Here is a 19,782-nt window from a genome sequence, read left to right as displayed (position 1 = left end):
ACTTTTGGAAAAATAGTGGGAGTGCGAAGAGAAGATTTATGCTTCCAACCAGCAGCAGATTGATGACTACACCAGAGCCGGAGCAATGTCGGACAGGGCCCCGGGCAAAATTTAATTTGGGGGGATTTAGAGCGGATGTGTTTGGTTTAAGTCTCCAAAGCGACCCGCACGTACAGAAGAAAGATCGTCTGCATCACACATAAACGGTCTGTTTAAGGAAGTAGCAATGGGAGGATTATGATTCGATTTTATAGTTCATTTAGCAATGGGAACTGCATTATCATTACAAGATCAAAAAGCAAAGGAAGCTGATAATACGAAAACACAATAGCAATGATCCTTTGTGGCGCTTCGACTGCAAATTCAGTAGAGAGGTCTGTTTGGATGTGTAGTCAGTACTTTGAGTGGTGGCCTTGTGATCACACACTTCATTCATAAGTTCGTAATTATAATTTTTAGCCACTGTTTACGTCCTGATTTACAACGTCTGGCTTCTTCTGGTGCGGAATTGCGACGCACATAAAGCCTCACATCAACGACATAAAGGTCAGCTAAAATACAACATGACCGTTCAAAACAACTGGATATGTATCCGAACTGGTACCACATGCAGAAGTGACAAAGACTGGATTTTTTTGAAGGGTGTGAAGATTGAAATTGGGCCGTTCAGACTGCGGTGGAAAAGTCGCATCTGGGTGAGAAAAGCGGATTTGGGCTGCATCTGCCTGCTGTGTGAACGCAGCCGATACGGCTTTTGTATTCTGTTCATTTTATTTTTGCATTTATTGGAACTGAAAGAGGGGGCTAATCAGATTCATATTCGGCTAATGCCTCAGGATAGTTCAGATGAAAGAACATTAAGATGTGGAAAGATTGAGCGACAAAACCGCTACAAGATTAGACTGAAGGTTGTCTTAATCATCAAAAAAGATTTTACTCAGAAAAGGTTTCTACAGTCTGATTTCAAGCATTTTGGTGTCCATGATACCTGGCAAATTGAAACAATTTTATTAAAAAAAAAACACTTTTCTGAAACAATAGGCTGCTGTAGATAAAATATCTAAAGAATGTTTCCCTTGGTACCTTTTACATTTTATTGTTTTGTTTAATCTTTTGTTTAAATTTCTCTCTCTTTTGATCATTGTTCAGATGAATTTGGTTACATTTTCCCAGAATTCCACATCTTTATCAGATTGAACCAAACTTACTTTGCATCTCCAAACCATCTATTGTTGTTTTATTTTCTTCTTAAAATTGATTTTGTGCCACATGTAAAAACATTATATCTCATTTTGTTTATTTTATTTGTGTATTACAGTTGGTTCTTTTTGGGGGGATTTTTTAAAAAGTTGTATTGTCAACACGTACGTATTTACATCTCTTGTACATTTTGGACTTTACAGTGTCTCGCCTTGGTACTTTTGAGCCGAATTTTCATGTTTGACTATTTATGACCATTTAATCCTAAATTTCACACTAGTTGAAGGAAGACAAAAGGAATTTATGCTGCTATGATTTAGGAAAATGCCATATCATTGTGACTTTTTTTTTTTTTTAAGTATTTTATCGGAGGAAATACGTCTCTTCCTGTGTTTAACAGAGTGAACTACCCCCGTTTTCCCCTAAATGGCTTTTTTAGTGAGAAGACAAAAGCCACGGTTTTACCAGAGTTGTGTGGAAAATATTATGCTCAAAGTAAAGCGTAACCAATTAGGTTCGTCAGAGCAGCACGGGGTTAAAATAAAAAAAAAAAAAAAAAAAAAAAAGACCAAAAACATTCACCTCTGACGTCATTGGAAATCCCCTTTACGTCGTTTCTGACTCTGACACAACTCAAAACACACGTTTTCAAAGTTGAACCATAAATGTGTTTTATAAGACTAATATGTTTTAAAAAGAAACATAAAAAACCCCCAAAAACTAATCGTGTCCCGCTAATTATGTACAGTTTTAATTAAAAGGCTGTTTTGAGAGAACGTGCGGGAAGCGCAGTCTGCTTCCATTTATTGCGCAGTCGCAGAACTCTGTTATGGAGACACTACCGCTGCCCTCGCATTGAGCCCCGTCCAGCCCGCAGCGCTCCCTGTGAGATAAGCTGCCCGCGTTACTTTCAGTTTTGTCTTCGGGGCTTTTTGTCGCCGCCGATGTGATGCGCGGCTCGGGTTCGGGCCCGCAGCTCCACCGGGGACAGCCGCTTGTACGTGACCGTGGGCCCCGTCGAGTCTCCCGTCCGTCTCCTCCCCACCGAGCAACGAGGCTGAGCGGCGGAACTTTGGACTCTCAGCTTGTTTGTTGTTGTTTTATGACTGCGGAAGACCTGGGCAACCAGCTGCTCTTAGAAACCAACGCGCAGGACTTCTTACGACCTTAACGTAAGGTACCCCACCCCTCCCCAATGGTCCCCCCAAATGAAATATTTACGACTTGGATTAATGCTGAAAGTTCTTCTGAAGTTATGTTGTTGTGCTTCCGACACGAGGGTCGCGGTTGTTTCCTGGTTTGAATTCTGCCAGGAACGTTCTCTCAGAGAACCGAACATCCAGATGCCGTATTACCTCACAGGCCCGCATCTATAACGCTGCTTTCAGTTTAGATTTCTTCATAAAAGCGTCATGTTGGCTATTGCTGTAAGTACTGTGTGTGTGTGTGTGTGTGTGTGTGTGTGTGTGTGTGTGTGTGTGTGTGTGCGCGTGTGTGTGGGTGTGTGTGTGTGTGTGAGAGGGAGAAAGGGGGGTGCTTAAGCGGAGTTTGGCTGAGCAGAAGCAAATGGATGCCAAACATCCTTCACCACTCAGAAAGGAAGATAAGCACAACACTGATCATTTGTGATTATTTTCTTTCTTGTTTAGACTTTAAAAGTTATTTAGTTTTCCTGTGAGTGGCTTATTACACCTTAAAAATGTAGACGGTAAAAATCACATGACCTGTGATTCCTTCAGGTGTCTGGTTGGGGCCTTGAGGACTAAAATTTCACCTAATTGCAGAGCTTGGTGCTCTTAATGCATTCAGGCATCATTCACAATATAGCATATTACAATGTAATACACAACGGTATTGTTCTCCCCCGATTGTCTCTTTGGGTTCACGGTTCCTGAGTTTTGTTATTAGCAGTTTAACTGTGTGCAACTCTTTTTAAAATACATGTTACGTTCAGGGATGACTGAGCTGAAATAATCAAATGCATTGATGTTTAAGTGATTTCTTTTCTGTCGTGATACATTGATTAACTTCTTTGTATGTTGATTTATCAGACCAGGGCCGTAAAGCTGGAGATGCACTGATGAGAGATTTGTGGCCAGTTCCAAACTCCAAAATTTTTGTTCTTGTTACCTGCTGTCACTGATTTCTGCTGGTTTTGTTTTGTCTTTAAAAGCTACAAGAAGTTGTAAGAGCGGCACTGAGGTGATTTCTTGATAGCCTTTATTGGCGTTTGATTGAGAGCAGTAGCTGTAAAACGGAGGTTTATTGTTAATTCAAAAGGTTAATGTGATACGAGCGTTTTTTAAAAACTTATTAGTCATTTGCAAGCCGAGCATTACAAAAACATGAGTCTCTGCCTGTATTTCTTGAGACTAAGCCGTAAATTCTTACATTTACTTTGAGATTCTGCGAAAGGCAGCCGACGTTTCCAGCTTCAGCATGCAGCGGTGGAATGCTCTAAAGAATAAAACAGAACAACTTTGTGTTGCCCCATTTATCCTTCCTGCTCTCTCTCTCACAGCCCAAGTGAACTGCGACTGTATGCGTACATGTCCTAGAAAAAACTGTTTCCTTTTAAAATAACTTTTGGCACATCTAGCACTGACTTCACTTTTGAAGCACCTTTCAGATGCTAAATGTAGCTAACGTGCACAGGGTGTCCACGCGTCATTAAAGAGCCTTAAATTCATGTAGCCAAAATGAGGGTCTTAAAATGTCTTAATTTCATTAAAAGGCTAAGTTAGCCCTTAAGGTTTATCAAAGTTCTTAATCGTTGTCCCTATCGGCCTATTTAGGACAACGTTTTTACATTTCTGTGGAGATACAGGTCTGAAACGCCAACAAAACCGGTCTTTAAAAGTTTTACATTTGAGTCGGTGAAACCTGAAGAGACACCGTTAAAATTGTTGCTTAGTTACAGGATCCACACTGAAGAGAGTGACATCCAACATGGCAGTACGATTATCGCCTATACCTTACCAGACTTTGTATCGAAGAATTCGTCCATTGAACTAATTTAGGCGCCTTATTTACATAAATATGAACCCATCTCAGAACCAGATGCTTAAATTAAGAATAAATGTTATGCTTTTTGGTATATTCTTCAACGATATGAAAATGCGCTTCGGCTGGTGTCAGGATCTGTTTTTTTTTTCAACAGAATTTTTAAACTCAACTTAACCAGCTGATGTTTTGTTTTTCTTCACAGTATGCTTGACTCCCAGCCACCGATTTGAGACCACACGATGGACGGCAAAAGGAGCAGTGAAGGTGAAGGAGGGAGCGGAGATCCAGAGGTCGAGGATGAGTTTGCTTGCGCCGGGATGCTGCGGGGATCTCTGACTTCCCTGCACAGCACCGTGGAGCGGATATTCAGGGTGACATTTGGAATCGGAGCGGACGATTTGCCAAACGGGAACAACGGTCAGATATGGCTGAAGCTGCAGGGCCTCAGCACCGACGTGAAAGCTGCCAAAGTAAGACGCTTTTTCCTGGTCTTTAGGTGTTTCGTTCAATGAAGACCTGCCACTTGGAGAGTTTCCTTCTGTTGGATGTTTCTGTTGATTGTGGGGAAGGTTTCAAACAATGACGCAAAACGTGGAGTTAAGTTTTTGCGACATTGCTGGAAGTAGTTGGATGTCTGAGTTGAGGTACCGGCATGTGTATCCCGTCAAAGTCAAAAGTCAAAGCAAGGGCACGAGGTCTTTACAGTAGACAGTCTGGAGATCAGAATCTGATGTGACGTCTATCAAGTCTGTGAAACGCAACCATGACTCATTAAGCTAATGCCACAGTTAAACTAAAACAAATCAGTGGTTTAACATGGTAAATTCAGCAGAGCACCCCTGAAAGCTTCGATCGACAGGCGCTCATGTTGGATGACTCACTCTGAAACAAGTCTGACTTTTCAAGTCGGGGGTTTTAAAGCTCATCTGCATGTGCTGTCAGGAGATGGTGAAATGACAAGCCGCTGTTAGCGTTAGCATGCTTTCTTTTTTCTTTTTTTTTTTTAAACTCTTATTATTATTGTTATTGACAGGAATGGAACCGAAACCCATTGCCGTTTCTATACTTGCATGATCAAGCTCCTGAACCTCTGGAGATGCTCGGCTGCTTAATTAGCCTCATTTTAATGTTAGAGATTGGGGAGGCCCCCGCTTTTTTTTTTTTTTTTTCTTTTTCTCGAATGCTTTTGAATGCATTCACTCAAAATTAGATTTACTTATTTATAGACCATAGTTAACTAAATAAACAAGTGTGGATTCTGTCTACAAACTTTGAAAATTTGCAGTTCTGAGGAATAGAGTTGAATTTTCTAGTGGGATAATAATGTCTAGAATCAGTCTCTTAAACGGATCAGCACTAAAACTGCCTGTTTAAGAAAGGAATAGGTATTTAAGATAAATAGGACCTTTAAGTGATATCAACGCTTCTTTCAGACATTAATGATTTTTTGTTTTTTACTGATCTACCAATCAACTGGCCAGTGAGCTTCAGGTGAAAAATTGAAGAGTTAATATTTGATTTTCTGCCTTTTTAGTTACTTTAAACCACAAAATAAACTCTATTTTTGTCTGTAAATGTGTTAACAAAGCATGTTCTTAATGCTTATTTTGTTTTGAGTCTAGTAAAAATGAGATCGACGTTAGGAAGCTGTGCCTTTATTGGGAATAAAATTGCTATCCCTTTAATTACAAAAGCTTACGAAAATGATTTGAACTTATTTTAGTTCCTGTTTTTGCGAGAAAGTTCAGGTCTAAGAGTAATTAGCGTCCTGACCGATGCATTTCTAGGTGTTTTCATACCTCAACGTCTGGATCTGTGTAAAGGATCACATCCAAACGTTTTCATACGTCGTTTACCTTTGATTAATTGTCTTGTAAGCTGTGCAAGAAGTATGCAAATCCGCCTATACGTTCCATCACATATGTGTAACCAACTTAAGTGAAGCGTCATTCTTTGATTAGTTTTTAAACAACAGGGCGTCACGCCCAGAAGGGTCACGCCCAACGTTGTGCAGGCAGCTCGCTGACTCAGCAGTCTCGACGATTGCAGCTCAAAGGAGACGACTGGCAACTGGTGAGAACAGTTGGATTGTTTTAATGGAAAACTGGTCACTTCATTTGCAGATCAATTCAGCTCAGCAAAGCTTGTTGTTGCACAATCACATGACAGCGGCACAGCTGGTGTCCAAGACGTGTCCAAGCGTTTGTTGCCGAGTCATTCTTTGTGTTTTGTGTTACAACATAGTTGCAAAATATTTTATCTTCTAGATAATTTTCAGTTTACGATCCGAAGCATAAAAACAAGCCGCACATTGTCTCAGATCAGTTCACTCTTTTGCCAAATTATTTCCCCATTTTGCGCTTGAAAAGAAAATGTTTCTGTACTATGTAACTTACCTTTGTATGTCTGCTTATTACAGTTTCTAATATATAAATTAGGCTGCAAACCGGAATAATTCTGAAAAAAGTAATCAATCTTATGTGAAATTTGTTTAACAGTTTTTGAGAGATTTTATTTTAAGGCCCTCTTAAACTCAATTCCCACTTGATCGTCTCAGCTCTTATGAAATATGACAGATTATGATCACCAAACACATAAAAATATTTTATAGTAATCTTTTGTTAGTATATTATATTAATTACCACATATTTTTTGACTTTAGACAAAAAGTCGATTACAAATCAACCGGCTTCTTTCTGACGATTAATATTATTTGAAGGACAAGTTTGTGTACAGAGACTTTGTACTATTCTTAATATTTCTGTTTTCTATTGTATGTGGTTTTTATTTCCTTTTTATTTATTGTTTTTTTTATTTTGGATATTTAAAATGTCTTTTATTTGCAGTTTATAGTGTTATGAACAAAATTAAAGTTGGTTGGTCTTTGAAATGGCAAACTTGCATTATTATGCCATTGTCAGTATATTACATTAAAATGGTTTCAAAACAATAATATTATCGTTTATCGCAATAATTTCTATGACAATTTATCATCCAGTAAAATTTGTTACTGTGACAGCTCTACTGGTATATGATATATAAAATTATATTGTCTACTGAATATTTAGTTACTGATTTTAAGCTGGTGCGTATCTCCTGTTGTCAGTGGTCGGTGGCTGTGATGCGTCTTCAGACAGGTTGCTAGAATTTGACAAATCCAATTATACACAGCTGATTTCTTCTGCTGCTGAGACATTTATCTGGTTCATTACCTCGCTGTAACGCAAACATAAATTAGCCAGAGTTACGGAGGTATTACGTGGATAAGCAAGAAAAGCAAGACAGAAAAAAACCTCAACCACCTCAGTGCTAGCAGGGCTTCAGGATGATGCTATAAAAAAAAAAAGATCCCTGAATTTGCTTTTTGTGCATTTAATACTGTATTTCCTTTAAGAAAGCTGTTCTGTGGCATGTTCTCGTTACACCTTGGGTAGATGTAAACCCAGATTTGCTTCGACCTGACAGTTGGTTTTGTTTCCTGTCTTTGTGTTGGTAGCAGCCGGGTTGCTTTCACCTGCGGCTTGGTGACCTGACCTTCCTAGTGACTCGGTGTTTTCCCCCTTTTTTTTGTCAGGATGGCAGGATGCTCCTCATCCGTCTGTAAAATAGTAAATCTGATGAGTTATAAATTGTAGGTTATTTTTAACTTCTGCATCAAGGGTTAATCAGATTTTAATTGTACTTGGATTTTACTTGAATCTGCTCATCGTTAGCCTCGTAGCATTTTTGCCTAAGTCATATTTTGGCCAAATTGAGAGATCTCCTTAATATTGATGTCCTTGTGCTGTTACCTCACCCTGCCTATTTGCCTTTGCCCTCAGCCTATCAGAACGCCTGTTACACTCTAAACTCCACCATTTTCTCCGTAATTTATTCATTTTTTTCCTTGTTTTCCAAAAATGTTAAGAAACTTAAGCAGGGTCTGCCAAAGTGTGCGTACTGGTCGGACCCAAATCAGGCGATCAGATGCCTGACATTAGCAACAACGCTAAGTTTAGGTTAGATGTAGTCAGCGCTATTTGGAGTATCACTAGCATGTTGACTAACACAGACTTACTCGGTTTGTTACGCAAGCAAAATTGTGCAAGTTAAGAAGCTAAAATGTTAAGGCTAGCTTAAATGCTGTCAGTAGCATTTGGGATGTTACCAGCAAGTGGAGTGACGTTAAAATATGGTGTAGGGAATTATGCTAAGAGCCTGACGTTATGTCACTAAAAGCTTTCTTTATTTTGCTTCTTATGCAACTTGGTGATCTAAAGCTGTGCCTCAAATTGTGTGCAGTTGTCCTCAACTTTTCAAAATTTTTCTTTTTCTGTTTGTCAGATTTTCCCTTTCGTTGTAGGTTTTCTGCTTTTGGTTTAGTTTTTGCTCCATGATCTTAACGCCTGTTGCTATTTTTTCTCCCTAAGAGTGGGCTGGTCGTCTGTATCAAATGGTATTAAAAGCTTCGATTTCACAAACAAGAACTTTTTCCATCACACCTTCCCCACGGTTTGAAGTCCTTTGAAACCAGAAAGAATGACCGAAAGAAGTGTACAGTGGTGGAGCACTGACCCTCCCTCACCTGTTGCTGTGCACTGCCATGTCAGCAGGCTGAAGGAAAGCTAGAACACTTTCCCTTTACAAAAATAAAACTCCTGTACTGAATAATTTTAGTAGCAGTATGAATATGTGCTGCGTTTTTGGTTTTACATAAAAGAGTTATAAAATATATTCTTGTGTTGCTCTAACACAACAATATCTTGGTGATTATATCATATTGCCCATATTGTTCAAGAATAATGGAAGTCTTCTCTAAGTCTTTGGTTTTTAATCCAAAACAGTCATCTTGAAGCACAGTGAGACGTGGAAGAAACCAACTTTATATCAGTTTTCATAGAATTAGAAAATTAATATAAAGTTTATCTCATCCAAAATGTGTAAACTCTCCAACAGGAGTTTTGTTGTACATTTTATTCAAGGAATAATTTATGTATAAGTGACTTTTCATGCTTTCTACCTAAGTATGTCTAAACTTGTCTATGTTTCGTTTTTATGGGATAGTAAATATACTTTAATAACAGGGACAGGTTGATTTACGTTTTGTCTGGGGCTGTAGAGTTATTGTCACTTAAACGGAAAACACATGACCGAACTGAAGTATTTCTCTCTTCTAGTTATTTGTGAAGGGAGTCGTAAATCAGGAGGTGCAGCAGGAACTCTCGTATCCCGGGGCCCTTCACTGCATCTTCTGTGGAGCCAGAGGGCTGTTCATGGACAGCCTGATCAAAAACACTTCAGCGCTCATTGTGGTAAGTCGCAAACATTCACACGTTGATCATACCCAAACAAAAACCTTTCCAATAATTTTCTACTGAATATCTATTTAACAGAGACCACCATTTGTGGTTTGGACATTTAGTGGCCATTCCTTCACATCCAGTAATTTTTTGGATGTTTCAAGTCTGATCTGTAAGTTGAGGAGAAACCAGAGACATATATATTTTATGTAAGGTGTCACACTGAGTATTAGAAAACGTACAAACGGCTAGATTTTGATTATTAATCATCAAAATGTAAAGGTAAAATTCCAAATGACCCTAAATGGCACTTCATATTTAGAATTCCAATTTATGAGGAATAAATGTTGCCATAGTGGATGTGATTAATAGAACAAATTCCCCAAATATCGTTGTGTGTCATGCCAAGTTGGCCTTTTTTTTGTAAAATGTTTTGGTGCAACACTAATATTGAGCAACATTGTGATATCTAAGAATGGCATGTTTGTTGATTTTAAAAAAATTACATGGTTACTTAACTTCAGTGTTGCATCACCAGCTCAGATTGAGACACACGCTGTTCAGCAATAAATCTGCCTGGACTAGAGACAGAGTAAAGTTGTGGCCGGGAATTTCTCGTCTGTTATTAACAGGTTTGTTAAAGAGTAAATATGCAACTTAAGGGAAATTTGCTTTCCGATTACTTTCTTTTTCGTTATTAGATAAAAGGCCTGAATTAAACAAGTGACTTGGAAATTACCTCACAAAAGTTTTCTTTTTACATGTGACTTTTGAAGGTTTTCCCTGGTGTTAAATCTAGAGAAAATAACAACATAACAGCGAAATTCTGTACCAACAAACTGTTTACTTCCCTCAACAGTTTGACCAAGATTAAAGAGTCAGAAATTACAGAAGAAATAGTTGTCGTCAGATTGACCATCTACACTTACCACTCTCTGCAAAGGCAATTCTACTAACAGCATCTTGTAACAAAAAAAAGAAAGACAGTGCTGTGGTTTATCATTTCAGTCTTTTTGCTCACATCAGCACCCCCATTAAGTTGCTGCAAATGTTTGTTTTTAGCCATGCATACAGTTGAATGAAACCACAAGAAAAACATTTGTTGCAAAATTAAAATTAAAGCTGCTGTCATACTGTATTCTGCTTGGGTTTAGAAGGGAAGAAATAGAGAATTTTGTTGAACATGAAGTCCTGTCACATTTAAAGTAGCTGCATCTCTTAATGTCATCCCATATAGTTTATGTATGGGAATGAAGGGAATTCACAGTGTTCTGCTGAATCATAACCTGGTCTCTTACTTTCTATCTAGTTAAACAGTTTTTTCATACTAAAGATTTACTTATTTGGGAGTTAAATTTTAATGTTCTACAAATGCCCCCAAGTGGTCAGAGAATGATTTGCTGAATAAATCAGAAAGTGGGTCTCATTCAGTCACCTCAAGCCTTTTGGTGAGGTGTGTAAAGAAAGTGTTTTTTCATTGAGTTGGGTCATCGAGAAGTCACAGTTTTGTTGCATTGGTGCTTAAGAGAGCTGCAGCAAGATTTTTCTACTTATCCAAAAAAATCTACGGTAGCCTTTATGTGGTGATCAAATTTTGTGTGCTATAGTAAAACTGCTGTGGCGTTATTGTCCTCTGATGTCTGCGCCATTGAAAGAAAAGACAGAAACACAACGATGTGACAGGAGTCCAAAAACTGCGAATGTACAACATGTAAGCTCAAACTGTGAGAGTAGAAATGAAACACGAGGAAAATCCTTCCTATAGATTTTTCTTTGACTTATCACTTGTTATTTGAACAATTGTTTTAGTAGCAACAGACAAAAAGGTAACTCCGTACACATCAACTCCACGACTCGCTCTCAAAAGAACCCAAAGTTGCCACTGATTGTGGATTAAGAAATTTTTTTAGGTCTCTCCTTTATAATCTCTAAAGAAAAAATAATTGAGCTCCAGTAACCAAAAAGAGAAAACCCTATTCAAGTCCCTAGGACCTTTCAGTCGACTGACTCTAATGTAATTTGTTTTGACCAAACAGGTGGGCTCGCCTGGATTCCTGCTCGTGTCCGGCCTGGCCGAGCCGGTGGTGCGAGCCTACTCACTGATCGCAGACCTAGTGGCGAGGTATGAAGGCACCCAGTCCAAACGCACTGAGATGGGGGACAGAGTCTTGGGTGAGTCCCTGGATTCGCGAAGGGCCTTCAAAACTCTGGTGGAGAAATGGGAGGACAGACACGTTCTGGATCTTCTCGTACTTCCAGGGACTGTGAAGGAAATCCTTCTGGATTTGGTGAAAGAATCGGGCCTTGGATCGAGTCCAAGCCCAGAACCGATGCATGACAACAATACAGGTGCAAAATCACATAAAGATTCCAGAGATGACTGGGACAAAGCCAGTAGTTCTAAGAAAACGCTCCCCGATCCTTTCAGTAACGCTGATCGATGGGCTGAAGGGAAGGCTACAACTTATGACTCTGCAGCAAAGGACCCCTTTCTCCAAGATTTTTTCTCTCCTGTAGGCACCAGAGGGAAGGCAGAAGGGGCTGAGGAAAGACTTTTGCACTCTCCTCAGGAAGTGGGGGAAGAGGAACAGCTTGAGAAACAGGCAGCTGGCGTCAAGGCGGGCAAAGGACAAGGGGACAGTGAAGAGCCAGAGTGGCAGTTGTCAATGGGAAACAAGGAGTTCTGGCTTCTTTTAAAGTTCTTCACAGCCATGGGGTACACGGAGGATGTTGTAAAACGTGTTCTTAAAAAAACGGGGCCTAAAGAGGCGTCACAGATTCTGGACTTAGTTCAACAGGAGCAGGACCTCAGTGACCGGGAGCAGAACATATGTAGTGGTACAAGCACAAAAAAACAAGATGGTGTTATTTTGCACCAGGGAAAAGAGCAGCCCTGTGAGACGGAGCACAAAGAGGATGAGGATACAGGGGAAGCAGGGCGTAAAATAAAGCATAGCAACGGAGATTTTGAAGGAGTAGGAGGCGAGGAGTTGGCGATAAGAAATCACAAACACTCTCAAGGACGGGGTAGCGAAGATGTTCAGGAAGCAGAACAACAGGAAGACTTTGTCCTAGGGGTAATGAAGAAAGCAGCTGCTACATGTGGATACACTGAGGAGAATGTGACCAAAATCTACAGCATGTTGGCTGAGGGGTCCACTCACCAGCTACTTCTAGAGCTGCAGAAAAAGGAAAGCAAGGAGACAGAAAGCTCCAAGAAAGAACCAAGAGAGATTCATGATGTCTTGGTGGAAAAAGAAGAGACAAATCTCAGACTAGCTGAGACTGAGGCAAAAGGGGAGTTTTTTATTCACAAAGAAAAAACAGATCCTGATGAAGGACAAACCAAAGAGCCAAAGCGGTCTACGCAGTTAGCAGAATCCAACCTGTGTACCTGGAGTAATAAACCAAAGCATCTGGCCCCTAATCAACCCATTTCACAGTTAAACCAGCCTTTAAACACGTTTATACCTCACCAAGATGTCCTGCAAGATGTCAAGGGGCCCCCAATGCCTACCTACGCCTCTTCTCTAGGTCCCCCACTAATGACTTTTCACCCCAACAAGCAACAGGGCCAAACCACCTACAGGCCCGACCCGGCCACGTCCAAGCAAATGCATCAAACTCACAATAATGTGCCAAACTCAAAGCGCCACTCTGCAAGAGATTCAAAGCAAGAGCATCAAGCTCAGCCCAACGTCTTCTTCGCAAGTGACCCGCCCTCCAATAGAGCGAGGGATAAACGGAGCTTCATGTCACCTTCTTCGTCCGTGGTGGTGACTGGGGAGCAGCGCTTCCTGGAGGGTCTTCAGACCCCCTTTCAGCTAAAGCTTACGGACAAACCTGGAAACCCGAACCTGAGGGCAATCGTTATCGACGGGAGCAACGTGGCAATGAGGTGAGAAGTAGTACAGGGAGCTTCTTTCAGACTTATGGGAAGTATCATTTAACCAAACAACTTCTGGACTGTTGGATTAAAACTCTCTCTGCTGATATTTTTATTATAACACGACTCCTTAGTACGTCTCAGGAACGTTTCCCCCGTTGATATCGACCTTTTGTCTGGTTGTGAACATCAATCCTGGTGCGAACCAAGCAACCGGACCCAGACCCACTTTTTGAGTGGATCTCTGTCCACTTCCAAACAAATTGTGTTAGGGTTCTCCTCGGGTGTGAATAAAGGCCGGCCTCGATGCAGACCAGCTACAGAAATCGTATGTCCTTTTGGACTTTACGAGCCAACATTGCTGGGCATTATGGTAAAAATGAGCCCTTCAGTGTTGCTAATGCTACTGCTGCATATACTCATTAGACTGAATCATATCTGATCTTCCATTTGCTGCTTAGCATGTTGCAAGTCAGAGCATCTCGGCTCATTCAACTTGCAACATGCATTTGTTGATGTCGTTCTATAACGTAGAAATATTGCAAAACCTGCGTTTCATGAGCTGCTCTCAACGCTCAAAATGGTTCTGATATCAGCAAGCAGAACTTCAATGTTTGTTTTCTTTCTGGGTCAATTTCTGCTTTGTTTACAAATTATAGTCCGCTTGCCAAAAAGCACAATGTGAAAGCAAACCGCACCAACTAGAAAAGAATAAATATAGTCCTCTGTTGGTCCGGACCAAACGACTTCCCTGGTGTGAAGACACGCTCAGATGATATGAAATGTTAGACTGCCAGATGATCACATATATAATATAATTTTCTCATTAAATTATTTAAAACTTTTTTTCTTCATTTGCTAAAGCAGTGGTTCCCAAAGATTTTCTGGGCCCCCCTATGGATTACAATAAAATCCCCCTCAATAAAGAGAAAAGAATCAACGGGGCGCACACATCGTTCAACCAGACATAAACCTACACTCATATTCTGTTTTCAAACTCCACTGAAGTTTATTTCACACTTCAGGTTGCAACAAAACACACTAAGAACCATCTTTACAGTGAAACAGTTTGTGTAACTGTTATTTTCTGTTTTTCATCCATACTCCCCCCCTGCAATGGCGCTGCGCTCCCCCTAGGGGACGCGCCCTACACTTTGGGAACCACTGTGCTACAGAATAGCAGAAGAAAAGATCTACTACGATCCAGACTTTCTCCAGAAATCCACTAACGGTCTCTCTCTTGGTCTTCCTCAGTCACGGGTTGGGTCATTTCTTCTCCTGCAGAGGAATCGCTCTGGCCGTCCAGCATTTTTGGGACAGAGGCCATCGTCACATCAGCGCTCTGGTGCCACAGTGGAGGCAGAAGAATGACCCCAGGATAAAAGGTAACAGCTGGTCGTCATCTTCTTTGTGTTTTTTTTTTGGGTTTTTTTTGTCGTAATGAATTAGTTCAGTTGTTTTCAACAGAGAAAGATTAACTCTGATCAAAACAGGTCACCAATAGTAAGACCTTTGCAATTGTTTTTCATTGTGGAAAAATGCTCTTAGGTTTTGTGGAGGGGATGAAATAATGATTACGTGTCACTTCAAGTAATGAAACCCTTTTTACTTCTGCAAACGAGCCCTTGAGCTCACCTTTGCCATATATCAGAGAGAGCACGAGTTCACTGGAAGTCTGGCAGTAGAAGAAAACAAATAAATCTAAACGAAAAGCGTCCTTGTTGTGCGTGTGCTCGCCTTGAACCTGGAAGTTTCCCCGTCTGAGCAGACAAAACATGGTGTCGTTTGTTCCTGTTTCTCAGAGCAGCACTATATGACGGACCTGCAGAACCTGGGCCTGCTTTCCTACACCCCCTCCAGAGAGGTCCATGGCAAGAGAATCAGCTCTTATGATGACAGGTAGATATTTACTGCTGCTTGAAAGGAACACCTGTCTGTGTTGTGTGTGTGTGTGTGTGTGTGTGTGTGGGTATGTGTGTGTGTGTGTGTGTGTATGTAGGGGTGTGTGTATGTAGGGGTGTGTGTGTGCGTGTGTGCTAAGTGAGAGCAGTGCTTTTCCATATTTTGTCAAACTACAATCAAAAACTTCAGTATGTTTTTATTGTAATTTGATGTGATTGACCAAGAAACACATTGTAGCGCATAAATTAATTCTGTGATTGTGGAAATTTACACAAAATCCGCATAAAAAAATGCATTAGCTTTAGCATTTTTTCACACAGAGTTTGAGTTTATTGCAAATTTCCTGTACACATGCACAAAAACAATGAGTTTGAGTGGCTGCTAACTCCCACCTGCAGGTGGCAGTATTTGCTACTTCTACACTGCTTTCCCAGTCTGTATTTGATGTCAAGTTATAGTCCATAATTGATAATGAAGAGTCACCAAAAGGAGCTATTAAAGTTATTTTGAAGAATAAAAATGTTTTTGTGTTCACCCTGTTTGTTATTTCTAATTTTTTCATTCTATATGTAGATCTTGGATGGGGCTTAATGAAGGGGGGAAAATGGCAAAATTCCTTGCAAATATTTCTTAAGTAGGACAAAATCAGCGATTTTGATGCTCCATTTTGTGTTTTTCTGTTATACAAAATCCCATTAAATACACTGGAGTTTGTGGCTAAAATGTGACGGCGTGTGGAAAAGATTACGGGGTGTAAATACTTTTGTGAGACAGTCTGTTCCATTCTTGTGACGTTTCCTCTCCCCACAGACTGATACTGCAGCTTGCACAAAAAACAGATGGCGTGATAGTAACCAATGACAACCTGAGAGACCTCTTGGATGAGTCGCCTGTATGGAGGGACATCATCAAAAAGAGGTAAGAGTTGAGGTTCGGGAAGCGACGTTTGCCATTTTCCACTCAGAGTTGGATTGTTGCCTTCAGGGACCTTCCAAAATCCTACGTCTGAAGTTGGTTTCCATCAGGGAACCCAACATGGGACTAATTTAATTCCAAACTCTACTAGCTAATTGCATTGGATGCTATTAGCTAGTAGAGTTAATGAATAGATTAGGTCTAATTTTCTGGAGCAGAAGCCGTTGCTGTAATCCATCCCTTGTTGTTCTTTCAGACTTCTTCAATACACATTTGTCGGTGATCTCTTTATGGTTCCAGACGACCCGCTGGGCAGAGGAGGGCCTCACCTGGACGATTTCTTACGTTCAGAGCATAGGTAACAAACCAGCTCGTCTGAGGCTAACAGGGTTGCACAGATGTGAAATGGATAGAAAGGAAAACATGAGTTATCAAATAAAATTTTAATAAGTTGGGCATTCATCTGAGTCCGTTTTGCAACATTGGAGACATCCCATCTCAGAAGCACAGATGGCTAGAATACCCAATAGATGGACTGGCAACTACATCAAAATATTTTTACTCAAGTAAAAGTAAGAAGTTTCCATCCACGAAATTACTCTATTAATGGTAAAAAAAAGAATTTGGTAAAAATTCTACTGAAGAACTGAGTACTGGATCAGTTCATCTGATTTAATATTTTATAATAATGTCATCAGAGAGACAAGTCCTGGTATTTTAAAAACTAAAGTGGAAAAAAAACAAATAAATAACATAATTACTTTTCCAATTTAGAACACACATATATGTGTGTTCTAAATTATATACATATATATATATATATATATATATATATATATATATATATATATATATATATATATATATATATATATATATATATATATATATATACATATATGTATATATTTATATATATGTTATAAAAGGGTAAAGTACTCTAGTGACAGTATATTAGTGATTTCTGTATAATTTTCACATTGAAATGTCTCAGCAGATAGAAGCAAAACAACAAAGTTTGTCAGAGAATCCAAGAGCTATTCAGGATAAATGTATCCATTTTGCATGATTTGAGTCCATTTTAGTTTGAACAGGAAGTCTCACTTTAACGTAAACTGTAGCTGCGTTCCTGAATCCGGTGCATTTTTGGTTAAAAACGTGTTTGTTCTTCATTTAATCAAGTTACTCAAAACAGGCGATGTTATCCAGAGGTTTTACCTAAGTAAGAGTAACGACAGTTCATAATATCACTCAAGTACAAGTAAAAAGTACAGTGTAGTAAAACTACTCCTAAAGTTATTCTTTTTCCAAAAAGTTACCCAAGTAAAAAAGTAAGCAGTTACTGGTCAGTACTTTGTTGAACCAAGTCTTTTTGGTTTAGTTTTCTCTGGGGATGCGCGATGTCTTTGCATTAACATCGGAATCGGCAGATGTTAGTCATTTTTTTTAACACATCTGCATCAGGCTGACATTTATCACCATCACTTATTTCCATCTCCTTTCCATCTGTTGTTTCACTTCAGGACTCCCGACCCAGGAAATCATTCGTTCGCCGGTTTAGCAAGCACTTTTCCTTCCACCAAGCCGCCTCGCTCCCAAACCGAACCCTTAAACTTCCGCGACCGAACCCCCGGGGGCGCTGTGGACTCTTTAGCTTTCGGCGGCCGAGGGAGGGGCAGGAGGTGGGAGGCGGAGAGCCAGCACAGGCATCTCGGGGCGGGCGGCCACAGGATGACGGTGACCCCCGAGAGGAACCCCGAGGAGACGGCTCACCTGAGGGAGCAGCTGCTCAACATCTTCGAGGGACAGGACAACATGGTGACGCTGGTGCTGCAGTGCCATCTGGCAGAGAGAGACATAAATGTGCTTTCTGATCTCATCTTAGAGCAGCACAAGGACTAGAAATCTCCTTATTTAATAGTTTTTTTTCCCCCTTGTTGATAAAACGTTTTCCTGATAAATGGCTTTGTTTTGTACCAAAGCAATTCCGACTACACATTACAGATAATCCGTGCATTGTCTGAAAGATGCAACAAAACGTCGACAAATCATCGAGAACGTCCCGTGTCCTCTGTGCCGTCTTTGCCCGGACCTTTTATGTTCGAGTCTTAATGTTTATCTGAGCTTCTGCTTTTAATCCACAACTTAAGTAAACTGCCGCTTTGCACCGTGAACCTGAAATTATTTCCCAGAAAGAAATGAACCGACAATTATGAGCCCGTAAGACTGCAATTGTTTATTTCCAAGGTAAACTTTCCATTAAACTGATTAGTAAAAGGAAAAAAAACCCAAAAAACTTCTACATAGCATTTGTGTTAGACTTGCTGCTGCTAGCCACAGCAGTTGGTTGTGTTAAGCTCTGACTTAGTGGTGGAGAATTATGAATCCAGTTTTTAGTTATGAGGAGAACATCCCTGGAAAATCGCTCCAGGAAAAATTTAAATGTCAAAAGAAATGTGTTCTGTTTTTAGCAAATGGTTCAGTTATACTTTTAGTAGATTACACCTTCGACTCAGTGAAAGTTGTCACATAGACTCTTACTTTCATAGAGTAGGTATAAAACTGACACAAAAATACAGAGCTAATCCAGCAGCGTATTTTTTGGTTTGGTCTGCGTGTCTCAAAAGATGTTAGATGAATGATTTGTGGTCTTCAGTTCACAATTACTAAGCGAGGAGATTCTTTCTTTCCCTCTTATGCGTCCAACATCAATTTCTTCATTAGATTTCAATCAGACGAGTGAAAGGGCTAATCATTAGCATGCTAGGCCATGCTAGCATGCTAATGAGCGAACAAAGTAAGCATCTGACAATCTGTGGACCTTTAATTAAAAATATTTATAGCTTTTGGGGCTTTTTTAAAAATAAAATAATTAGTGTTTGACACACTGACTTTTATAAATGGAAGGTTTCTGACTGTTAAGATATTATTTTTGAGAAAGAAATGCAAAAAACGTTCTATGTTTCTACATTTTACAGGTGTTATGCAGAGGTGGAAATATGTGAAGCTCGGTGTAGGTTGAAACTCCTTATAGAAACACTGAACCAAACCTTGCAACATTTTGTACATTTGGTCTCTTATTTTACTTTATTTTTTAATATTGTCGGGTTTGACAATCGTACCCAAAACTATGACCAAACCAAATCAAGATCTTTTTTTTTTTTTACATGTTACTATCTCACTAATTTTTCACTGATTATTGAAATAATTTTACTTGCTGTGTTTATATCTGTAAATTTTTAAGAACTTATTAAAGTTATTCCTGTGGTATTTCCGTTGTCTTGTTTTTACATCCTGTTGGTGGTGAAAATGCAAATATCGAACCCACTGTTTACAACAGTAATGTTCATAGACTTGTGTTCACGAGACATAATGGCAATTGGAAGGACACGGGTGGAATAAACTCATGTTTCAATATTTAAAGTTGCTGTTTTTACTTTTGGCCATCAAAATATGAATATTCCTGTATCCAGTCGATTTTTAATCACAGTTACAAACTCGTTTTGCCCTGACAAGAAGAAGGAATCTTTTTATTGAGAACAATTTTATTGGGAAGAAAATCAGACTTATATAATTAGATGGAAGGCTAATATA

At 39.7% G+C, this 19,782-nt stretch overlaps 1 protein-coding gene across 2 annotated transcripts; it reads left to right on the top strand.

The window, feature by feature from the left end:
- The first annotated feature begins 2,012 nt into the window (after nt 1–2,012).
- On the top strand, nt 2,013–19,458 carry LOC102226010 (NEDD4-binding protein 1-like). Of its 2 annotated transcripts, none has more exons than XM_005809198.3 (9): nt 2,013–2,372; nt 4,409–4,676; nt 9,363–9,497; nt 11,522–13,383; nt 14,626–14,756; nt 15,174–15,270; nt 16,084–16,191; nt 16,445–16,546; nt 17,712–19,458. In XM_005809198.3, exons 2-9 carry the CDS (start codon nt 4,446–4,448, stop codon nt 18,088–18,090), a joined length of 3,045 nt encoding a protein of 1,014 aa, XP_005809255.1. In that variant the 5' UTR covers nt 2,013–2,372; nt 4,409–4,445; the 3' UTR covers nt 18,091–19,458. The 2 variants fall into 2 exon arrangements, with proteins under 2 accessions (XP_005809255.1, XP_023201936.1); XM_023346168.1 differs by having other exon boundaries at nt 2,013–2,377.
- The last annotated feature ends 324 nt before the right edge of the window (nt 19,459–19,782 follow it).

Source organism: Xiphophorus maculatus, chromosome 14 (assembly GCF_002775205.1).
Source record: "Xiphophorus maculatus strain JP 163 A chromosome 14, X_maculatus-5.0-male, whole genome shotgun sequence".
Classification (NCBI taxonomy): domain Eukaryota; kingdom Metazoa; phylum Chordata; class Actinopteri; order Cyprinodontiformes; family Poeciliidae; genus Xiphophorus; species Xiphophorus maculatus.
This window is presented reverse-complemented; position numbering and strand designations above follow the sequence as displayed.

Coding starts and splice junctions, on each gene's coding strand:
- LOC102226010 (XM_005809198.3), top strand. CDS start 4,446: ATGGACGGCAAAAGGAGCAGTGAAGGTGAAGGAGGGAGCGGAGATCCA. Junction 14,757..15,173: donor GAATGACCCCAGGATAAAAG/GTAACAGCTGGT, acceptor CCTGTTTCTCAG/AGCAGCACTATATGACGGAC. Junction 16,547..17,711: donor TTCTTACGTTCAGAGCATAG/GTAACAAACCAG, acceptor GTTTCACTTCAG/GACTCCCGACCCAGGAAATC.